The sequence below is a fragment of the Microcaecilia unicolor genome, chromosome 2, assembly GCF_901765095.1.
Source record: "Microcaecilia unicolor chromosome 2, aMicUni1.1, whole genome shotgun sequence".
NCBI lineage: Eukaryota > Metazoa > Chordata > Amphibia > Gymnophiona > Siphonopidae > Microcaecilia > Microcaecilia unicolor.
The window spans coordinates 46223708-46235008 of record NC_044032.1 but is presented as its reverse complement, the minus strand read 5'-3'; the positions used below and the strand labels follow the sequence as shown (position 1 = coordinate 46235008).

Genomic DNA, 11301 nt, shown 5'->3' with positions numbered 1-11301 from the left:
CAGTAAACAAAGCATGGAAAATAGAGGGTTCCATGGTAAGAATAAATTGTAGCTCTTGGTAAATAGTTTAAATACCTCAGCTTTCCAGGGGTTGCTTTATATAAAATTAGATTTTTTTTTTCCTTATGAACTATAAGCATTGCAGTCTGGCTTATTTTAAACTTGCATAAAAATAAGGTTTGTCTGTATCTACAGAAGTAACAGTAGAAATGTTGTGTTTTTTTTTATTTATTATATGACTTTCTTAAATGATTTTAAGACAATTGCTGAGATAAATATTCTAATAACCAGACAGTCCTGAATCATTTTCATCAGGATGTAATTACATTTTCTTAATTAAGAAAGCTTTATTAAAATTACAACAACAAAATCGATTTTATTTTGTTTTTAATAGATAACAGACGGACCAAGGAAGTTTCTTCAAGTTGACAGCAGTCGATATGGCTACAAGCCCCCTGCCAGGAACCAATGATATTTTGTTGCCTTCCCCCTCTGGCACTTACCCACAAGAATCCATGAGCCAGCAGAGACCCAGTCATTCCAGCCTGAAGCCCAACCAAGTCAGTCAAGTGATTTTATACGGGATTCCCATTGTTTCTCTTGTGATTGATGGGCAAGAGAGGCTCTGTCTTGCCCAGATCTCCAACACCCTGCTCAAGAACTTCAGTTACAATGAAATCCACAACAGAAGGGTAGCTCTGGGTATCACTTGCGTGCAATGCACCCCAGTTCAGCTGGAGATTTTGCGCAGAGCAGGGGCCATGCCCATATCCTCCAGAAGATGTGGCATGATCACCAAAAGAGAAGCCGAGAGGCTTTGCAAGTCTTTCCTGGGAGAGAACAGGCCTCCCAAGCTTCCAGACAATTTTGCTTTTGATGTGACTCACGAATGCGCGTGGGGCTGCAGAGGAAATTTCATACCAGCCAGGTACAACAGTTCCAGGGCTAAGTGTATCAAATGCACCTACTGTAATATGTACTTTTCCCCTAACAAGTTCATTTTCCATTCCCACCGCACCCCAGAAGCTAAATACACACAGCCCGACGCGGCCAACTTCAATTCCTGGAGAAGACATCTGAAGCTAACGGACAAGAACCCTCCGGACGAAATGATGTTTGCGTGGGAGGATGTCAAAGCCATGTTTAATGGGGGCAGCCGGAAACGGGCTTTATCTCACGGACACTGTCCCACCCTCAGCTCTGTCAAAGCCGTCAGTAGCGTTCTCCCACATATGATCACCCCAGACCTCACACAAAAAAGGTCAAGGTTTGAGGAAGAGGAAGACCTAGAGCCCACGGGCATTTCCAGTAAAACCCAGCGCAGCTACCCGGTTATACCAGTCCCTAGCAAGGGATTTGGCATGTTGCAAAAGTTCCCGGCGAGCACCCTCTTCCCAAATCCCTACACCTTCCCCGCCTTCGGGCTGTGTCAGAAAAAAGACGACAGCGACTCCGTGAACGGCCAAAAGGCCAGTGGACTGTCGGGGCTTTTTTGGCCAGGGAGGAAGGATGCCTTTTACCCCCCGTTTTGCATGTTTTGGCCGCCAAGGACTCCCGCTGGCCTGCCCGTGCCCACCTACCTCCAGCCTCAACCCAACGCTCTCACTTCAATAACAGAGAACCCCACCTTAAGGCAAGCTTTCCTAGATCTGTCCGATCAAAGCGACGGAAGCAGTATTAGCAACCCCAGGGACTCCCTCTTTGAAACTGAATGTTCGAGCTCTCCGGTCACCGGGGAGCTCAGGTCCTCTTCCGACGGCCGAGTCAACGTCTTGGATGTACCTGCTGCTTTCCCGGCCAGGAAGCCCAGTTACCATTCGGCGTTCAGGCCGGTGGTGAAAGACGCCGAAAGTCTGGCCAAGCTGCACGGCAACTTGGAGGACTTCGGCTCGGACAGGCACCTGTCCCCAGGGACTAGCTGCAGCTACCAAAGCGACAGTGCAGACAGCGACGAGGAACAGGAGGTGGATGTCGAGGGCAACAAGCAGGCGGACGAGGAGGAGCAGCAGGAGCTGCTGGGCAGCCGGTACCTCCAAAACCGAGGGCTGAACGAGACGGCCGAGGAAGCGGCCAAAGACGGGGCTGCGAGAAACCAGGCGGCGCAAGGGGAGAAAAGGGAAAGCACGGAGCACCTCTCTGCAGCCACCCCAAAGGACTCCAGCACCCTCCACACATCAGTGAAGGAGCCCTGCTACAAAGATGTAAATATGGCCTTTAGGCTCCTCTGCTAATTATTATTATTTAAATGCAGCTTTAGGCTGAATGGTTGCATATGCATTCAGAAGATTGATAACTAGAGATGCCCTACAGGAATGAAATATTCAATGCCTTTAGATTTTTACAAATGGGCCGCGTAAAATCTTTCTGCCCTTAGTGGCCCATACAAAAGAGCCCGATTTTCTGCCTCAGCTGTTTAAAGAGGGTTTGTCCTGGAGAGAAATAAACCACGTCGTGGGGGGGGGGGGTGGATTTAGGGCTCCCCTAACCTGGCACAGACATAGGGGTTTCGCCGAAAGTTCTTCATCTGTCTTGCCCTCTGCCACACGTACGAATGGTGACCTGTGATTACAGCTTAGTATAAAATAAAGCCGAAGAGTATCTCACAGAAATAGGGCAACACAATTTCGGATGGATTAAGTGTATTTGTGCAGAAATAAGACTTAAAACATTTGAAACATTTGTTCCACTGGGGCATCACTAGGTGACTGCAGCAGTAGCTAAATACTATTTACAGCAGACCAACACTCTTAGGCTACAAGGAATTCATTAATTCAACACTTATTATTATTATTATTTCAGAATCAGAAATGTAAGGAAGACAACCACGTCATTCAGCCTGCAAAAGAAAACAGCAGCTTTACAGGTAAATCTTAAAGCAACTCGCGCTCCCAAAAAATCATAGGTGAGTTATTTAACCCTTTATGTCTAAAAAAAAAAAAAAAATGACACCCCCCTCCCTTCCAAAAAGAAAATGTCATTTCCCGAAGTAATAAAAGAGAGGCTTATTTTGAAAACTCTAGCAGACATTGTATTAATTCATATTCAGTCGTTTAGGGGTACGTTCACTAAGGTGCGTTAGCGTTTTTAATGCGCCTGTAAATTTAAGGCACGTTAAACGCTAACACGCCTATACATTTCTATGGGTGCATTAGCATTTAATGCTTGTAAACCATTTACACATGTTAAAAACACTAACACACCCATAGCACCGCTTACTAAACATAGGACAATTTGTTAAAAACATTCGGCCTTTCTAGATAGTTTGTTCATAGTGAGGACCTATGCTCTTTTCGGTTGTGTGCATTTCCTGACTGTACAAAACACTTGTACATTTGGCTTTTTGTTTCATTTCAGATAAAAGCAAGGAGAATCATTTCTTCGTCACAGACTCAGAGCCTTCTGCAGGAGAATTCTGGAGAGAAATAGCAGGTACAGTGTGCTACGAGGCAGAATCAAATAATGAAGGAAAGCTGAAGACTTACATTCATATAATCAAAGGCTTGAATATTTAGTGCAAAGGTTAGGATAAAACAATTGTAAGTACATATGGGCAAGGGGGGAAACCAAACAAAAAAAAGGAAGAACATTAACAGAAATAGGATTATTAATTGCTGAGCATACATCAGAAGAAATTTCAGAAATATCAGGTTACGCAATGAAACTAGCTAGAAAAGCATAAAGTGACTGTAATTGGAATGTTCTCTTAGAAACCTTCCATTATAAAGGATCACAGCTTATTGCTTTTAATATCTGTCAGAAAGACATTAAAGGTGTTTTATGACATCTATGCCAACATTTATATTATCTTCATGATAATGATCTCTACACAAAATGTATAATACATTTACAAAAATTACATTATACAAATTAAATGAAACCACCTTTTACTGATTGCTAAATGTCTCCAAGGGGTTTGGGAAAGACGTGATTAGAAGTTTTGATACTAAGTTGTCTATTGCAGTGTCTTAAGAAGAGGGTTTTTGTTTCTTGGGAAAAAAAAAAAAGGAATCTAATTTTCCATTTATGTAATGCAAACTGCTTTGGCTTTGACTATTCACGGTTAATTGACTGTCAAACGAGGTTGTTATCCTCAGGCAATGTCTGCAAATTTGCCTGTCAAATGAGACAGAGAGAGCGAGCCAGAGTCGCATGAGAGGTGGAAATAGAGCAAACAGGATCTTAAGGATATGAAATGCCCTGGTACACAGCACAGACGGAGAAAAAGACAATACGTTCTGAGCTCACCTTTCGTAAAGGTTACCTTTTTCCTCTCTTTTAATGTGCGGGTGCCAATAGGGGAGAAAGAAATAATAACAGAAATATGAATATGCCACGCAGAGGCCATAAGCTACCATAGACAGGGAGATGTCTTGCTTATCGATTAATAAGTGCCCTGTACCTAAAATTCATTTGTAGAGAACTATCCTGGCTTACAAAAATCTGTCATTTTACAGGAGATCTGAGAAATGCAGTGTACGTTTAACACAGTGGGTAGAAAATCTAGTGCATACCAAGAGATAGGCTTCTTTACTTGAGTGCCTTTGATTGAGTAGAATTGGTACCCCTATGGCTTGATATGGTTGTGTGCATTTCATGACCATGTCCCGTCGATAAACTAGGGGTGTGCATTTGGTTGGTATGGGAGCCTAAAGATTTAAATTGTGCACAAATCTCGTGTGCAGGCATCGCTATACTTATGAATTAACACACATGTAATTAATTTGCACACACAACGTGCACAAAAATCGAACGTGTGAGAAAAAGCATCACCGCCTTAGGTGAATCTCTTCATAAAGGCAGTTGATTAAATCCCAATAAATGAAAACGCACACACAACTTAGAAAAAACATCATTTAAAATGAAGGCTTGCCAAACTTTTGGGGGGGGGGGGGCTGTGAGCACCCCTACCGTACACCAAGATCACCGGGATTCTTTCTGGTGATTCCTCCCACTTACGCTTCCCCTTTTTTTCCGATGTTTTGCACATAGTGGACAAATGCCAATGAAAAATTAGCTGCTGTTCACAGAGCCTCCTGTATATTCAGTCAAAATTTATCTGGCATTTATGCCGGATGCAAAGAAAATCTTATAAAGAAGCTTCAGACTGCTCAAAATACGGCAGCCAGGCTTGTATTTGGAAGACCGCGATTTTGATAGGGCCAAACCCCTTCATGAAAAATTACATTGGCTACCAATTAGAGAACATATTACTTTTAAAATTTGTACCCTGGTCCATAAAATTATATACGGTGATGCCCCAAGATATATGTCTGACCTCATAGACCTACCAACCAGAAACTCAATCAGATCATCACGCTCTTATTTAAGTCTCCGCCACCCTAGTTGCAAAGGACTCAAATACAAATCAGTTCATGGATCCAGCTTCTCATGTACACAACTCTGGAATGCACTCCCCAAAACCGTGAAAACTACGTACGACCACCTCAACTTCCGGAAATCACTAAAGACTTACCTGTTCGAAAAGGCATATCCTAAGGACCCAACTTAATTATCTGAATCCAGCAACTCAAAGAAACCCAAACTTGTTATGAACTTAATGAACTTTATATAACCTCCCTCATATGTTTCCCTTATGTGTCTGTACATATCTATTTCATTTAAAATAACATCACTCTATATTTGTTTCTTCACCGGAGGAGGCTTTCGCGCCACGGCGCTATGTAAGCCACATTGAGCCTGCAAATAGGTGGGAAAATGTGGGGTACAAATGAAAGTAACAAAACAGATAGGGATCACTCTGCTGGATCATAAATCATGCCAATCCAATAAACAGCGGGCATTATATATCAGTTGTGAATAAATAACTGAGGAGGAGAGGACCTCAGACCAGTGACACTTCTTTAATCAATAAGATTATATCAATGTGGCCACAAAAATGTAATCACTGGTCCTCTGCCAACCTCCTACCTCAATGTTCATTTGTGTGCTTCCAATAACCATTAGTTCTAAATAACACAACCATATTCAAAAAATATCAATCATCACAGCTACTTAGCTTGTTGCTGCTCCAACCAGGGGCTCCCCAACGGTCCCGTTTCACCACTGGGGCTTCATCAGGAGAAGAGCACCCTGCAACGCCAAGCTGTGGTAAGTATATCCGGCGGATCAGTAAAACCGCCGACAAAATGTAACAAGCTAAGTAGCTATGATGATTGATATTTTGTGAATATGGTTGTGTAATTTAGCACTAATGGTCATAGGGTACAAATGTAACATAAGTAAATAAATAAAATGGGGGAAGTGTTTGCAGTCGTTCATGCTATAAAGGCCCCTTTAACAAAGGAGTGCTAGCGTTTTTATCCTGTGCTAAAAATAAGTGTGTGCTAAACATTAGAGATGTTCATATATCCCTTTGCGATTCAGCTTCTGCAGTCATTTTAAGGCGTCTGTTAGCTTGCCTTGATTGCAACAATATTTGTGCATGGTCTACAGCTTTAGACTACAGCAGGGCTGTGGTTTTGAGCACTGCTCTGGAATTGACAGTTTGACCCCTGATGCAGACGCCTGTGTGTGTCGAAACACGGCCCGTGTCGGGTTCTTCTTTTTTGTTTCAAAATAAAGACTGTTGGATTCACATCTCCGGTGGTGATTCGTGCTTTGTCAGCCTCTACTTTTGCCTGTTGTCATATATTCCTATGGGCATCTCTAATATTTACCATGCACTAAAAACGCTAGCGTGCCTTTCTAAAAGACCCCCTAAAGGCATTATTCTAACTTATTATAGCATTACAAATGTTGCACAGTATGGCATAACAGATCTCAGAGTCCAGTGACATTTTATTTACCCCTCCCCCGTTTACTAAGCTGCGCTAGCGGCTGCCACACGGCAATACTGACACAGCCCATTCAAAGTCTGCATTAGCGCACGGCAGCTGCTAGCGTGGCTTATTAAACAGGGGGGGTTATTGTCTTAATAATGGGTTTAGGTGGTCTTACACACAACAACATCTTTGGCTAATTCTTATAATAGTCAAAATGGATATTTATTTATTTATTTGCTGCATTTGTATCCTACATTTTCCCACCTATTTGCAGGCTCAATGTGGCTTACATTATATAGCAATGGCATCACCATTAACAGAGTAAGAGGTTCAGCATATTGTTACAATTAATGTACAAGAATAACAGGTAGGTAGGATAAATAAAATGATAATACATAACATACAAGTGAGAGTAGGAAAAAATGTAATGTTCAATAATAATATGATAAAATAATCAAATCAGAAGGGATCAATATTGGTCGGTTCTGGTATAGATTAGGAAACAAGTCATTAAGGAGGATTCTTTTTGTAAGTCTCTTTGAACAGGTATGTGTTCAGTAACTTCCGGAAGGTTGTCAAGTCGTGCATAGTTTTTATAGTATTCGGTAGTTCATTCCAAGATTGTGTGCAGAGGTAGGATATGAACATAAGCATTGCCATACTGGACAGACTGAAGGTCCATCAAGCCCAGTATTCTCTTTCCAAAAGTAGCCAATCCAGTCCAAGTACTTGGCAAGATCTCAAAAGAGTCAAACATATTTTATGCTGTTTAGCTCAGAAATAAGTAGTGGATTTTTTTCAATTCCATCTAATAATGGCTTATGGACTTTTAGGAAATTGCCCACACCTTTTTTTTTTTTTTTTTTTTTAAATCTTGCCAAGCTGTTTTTATCATATTCTCTTGCAACAAATTCCAAAGTTTAATGACACATTGAGTGAAGAAGTGTATTTACAATTTGGTTTTAAATATAAGCATTTGCAAGAATACAGATCAATAAGGTAGTTTGCACTTTTCAGGTATAAGCTATTCCTTAAATGTGAAAATGTGCTGGAAATGTTCTTGACACTTTAGAAGTGAAACTGGAATGTGTGCATAAGGAAGTCACAATTACCAATGTCCTTGCAAGACATAAACATTCTTATAACTCATTTACTTAAAAAAAAATTATGGGGCTCATTCTTGAAATAGAAAAACATCCAAAAAAGCAGCACAAAGGGGCAGATGGATGTGTTTTTGTTGCTGCATGTCCTCTGTCCAAATCTTCAGTTGCCCTCTCTTCTCTGTTCTCTGGGCAGATTTTCTAACAGGAGCTGATCATCCAATCAGAGAGCTCTATTTGAATGCAGATTAACATACAGACATTCTAATGGGAATTTTTAGTCAAAAACACTAGCTAAACCCTTCGTTTTTGGCTCAAACTTCACATTTTTGATCAGAGCCATGCCCTAACATTAAGGCTGTAAACATTTCCAACAATTTTTACCCATAAATATGCAAATGAGAACCTCCCAAAAACGGACTAATTTGCGTATGATTGGAGCAAATTTGAGTACATAGCATACCAATTCCACTTCCTAGCACCTAAATTCTGCAATTAGATTTAATGCAAATACTTTTAAAACTTATATTTAGCACTTTTTAAATTTCAGGTGTCAGTGCAGGTCTCCTTGGTATGAACTGCTCATGTGCAGGAATTCATCCTAGTTAAATATCTCCCTGGCAACCCAGGACACCTCCAGCCAACCCCCCTGCTCTCCCAGTAGTAAGGTAAACAAATTAAGCCAATTTCTACAACTGGTTACATTTGTTTTACCAAAACGTCCAACTCGATATTTTCAAAACCCATTTTTAAGATGCTTTTCTATGCAGTTTCTATGCAGTTTGCATGCATTGCATCCAAATCACAAGGAGGTGTGTCAGGGCATGTTGGGGATGGGATTTGCGCATTCCCAAAACTTGGATGCTTAATGAAACAAAGCAAAAATGTCTGGGCTACAAGTTAGATGTTTTGGACTAGATCTGTATCAATCATAACTAAGTCACAAAAAGGTGCCCTTAATGACCACTGAAGGGATTAAGGCATGAACCCCCTTACTATCCCAGCGATCACAGATCCCCTCCCAAAGATATGAAACAAACAGTACATCCCAGCCTCTATGACAGCTTCAGATGTTATGGTCAGGCCTATTAGATCAGCAAGCAGGCTCCTGGAGCAGCCTAGTGGTCAAAGCAGTGCACTGTAGAAAAGGGAATCCAGGCCCATATTTATTTATTTATTAGGATTTATTTACCACCTTTTTGAAGGAAATAGGACGTTACATCAGAGGGCAGGACACAGTGAGGGAAGGGCCGACGAGGAGATTTTCTTCTTTTACAGCAGTGCAGAGTCACGCAAGGCGCCGGGTGGACGGAGCTGGTAGACAGGTGGGGACTGGGTCGGGGCTGGTGCCATGTTGCCCTGCAGCCGGGGGGGGGGGTGCGCGCAGCAGCGATCCGCCCCAGATGGCAGTGAACCACAGAACGCCACTGGCGCACTGCCCAGTTACAGCCCAGTTAGCATGGGAGCCCTTACCGCCTCCTGAGTAGGTGGCGGTAAGGTCTTCCCTGGTAAATGGCTGCAGGGCAAGTGGTTTACTTACCACATGTTTACTAACCAATCAAAAAGTACAAAATATCTACCATTGACGATGTACTGGAGTTGTCTAAGGAGGAAAAGCCTCAAATAAACGTTGGGACACTCCGTTGTTAATATAATAATCAACTTGAGGGAGGCCAACACTTTCATCACCGGCTGAAAAACCTCCTGCTTTTAATATTGCTAACTCTTCAACGAGGTTGTTAGATTAGATATGCAAGAAGACTTATCTTTTCAGTCACCCAGTAGTCTGCTGAGACTCTAACCACTGCCCACGGCCCAACTTTGGCCAAGGTTTCGTCTCCTGCTTCAGGGTCCGTGGCACTCACAAACTGGGATTTCCGGTGCTGGATATCCTTCTATTCATCACCAACGTTTATTTGAGGCTTTTCCTCCTTAGACAACTCCAGTACATCATCAATGGTAGATATCTTGTACTTTTTGATTGGTTAGTAAACGTAGTGATATTCTACAAGCTTCAGAGTGTTATTTAGATTACTTACCACATGGTCATTTTCTTTTTTTCTTGTTTTTTTTTAAGCCTTTTATTCACTGTGGTAAAAGGAGGCCTCAGCGTGTGGCACATCCATGCACCAATGCTACGGCAGGACCCCTTTTACTGCAGCTTTTTAAATAGGCACAGGAGGACCTACGCACATACAGTACACCCCAAATCAGCACTACCGCCCGGCTAGTGCATGAGCCGGGCAGTAATTCTGAATCTGGGGTGCACCAAATTCCGCGGTAGAAAAGAATTTTCTACCGTGGGCCGCTTACCCGGTGGTAAACAGCAGTTGGTGTGTGCTGCATGCTTACCACACAGGTATCACGCGAGACCTTACTGCTAGGTCAATGGGTGGCGTTAAGGTCTCAGGCCAAAAATGGACATGCACTGGTTTCAATTTTAGCACATGTCCATTTTCCGGACCCTTAAAAAAAAGGCCTTTTTTCCAAGACACAGTGAAAAAAAAGGCCCAGCGCACACCCAAAAGACGAATTTTCACTATTGTAGGCCACGTTTTACCGCAGCTCAGTAAAAGGACCCCTTATCAACACCATTGCAGTGAAGATACCTTACTCATCTACATTTCTTTAATCAAGCATTTGTTGGAATGAGTTAAAACTGTTGAAAATAATATTAATACAAACAACCAATCCTATTATATGGGTCAAAATAAATATCCAACAATACAAAACCTTAAGCCCTGTATACAAATTATTTGAAGGACCATGGTTTCATGAAGTAAAAATGTCTTATTCTTGAACCATTCCAATCAAGGTCTGAATAGAGTCTGAATAACATGCAAGTTACAGAAGTGCATAAGTATATAAGTATTGCCATACTGGGAAAGACCAAAGGCCCATCAAGCCCAGCATCCTGTTTCCAACAGTGGCCAATCCAGGTCACAAATACCCGGCAAGATCCCCAAAATGTACAAAACATTTTATACTGCTTATCCCAGAAATAGTGGATTTTGCCCAAGTCCATTTAATTACGGTCTATGGACTTTTCCTTTAGGAAGCCGTCCAAACCTTTTTTAAAGTCCGCTAAGCTAACCGCCTTTACCACATTCTCTGGGAATGAATTCCAAAATTTGAATTACACGTTGAGTGAAGAAAAATATTCTCCGATTTGTTTTAAATGTACTACCTTGTAGCTTCATTGCATGCCTCCTAGTCCTAGTATTTTTGGAAAGAGTAAACAAGCAATTCACATCTACTCGTTCCACTCCACTCATTATTTTATAGACCTCTATCATATCTCCCCTCAGCCATCTTTTCTCCAAGCTGAAGAGCCCTAGCCGCTTTAGCCTTTCCTCATAGGGAAGTCGTCCCATCCCCTTTATCATTTTCGTCGCCCTTCTCTGCACCTTTTCTAATTC

General features: G+C 41.9%; 1 protein-coding gene across 1 annotated transcript in view; it reads left to right on the top strand.

Moving 5' to 3' along the window:
* Positions 1-416: 416 nt before the first annotated feature.
* The window catches only part of SKOR2 (SKI family transcriptional corepressor 2), a 101397-nt gene continuing 90512 nt past the window's right edge, over positions 417-11301 (top strand). Inside the window, exons 1-3 of the mRNA XM_030191929.1 lie at positions 417-2201; positions 2800-2863; positions 3355-3429. Of these exons, the coding sequence (XP_030047789.1) occupies positions 441-2201; positions 2800-2863; positions 3355-3429 (1900 nt within the window). The 5' untranslated portion in view covers positions 417-440. The remainder of the gene's footprint in view (positions 2202-2799; positions 2864-3354; positions 3430-11301) is intronic.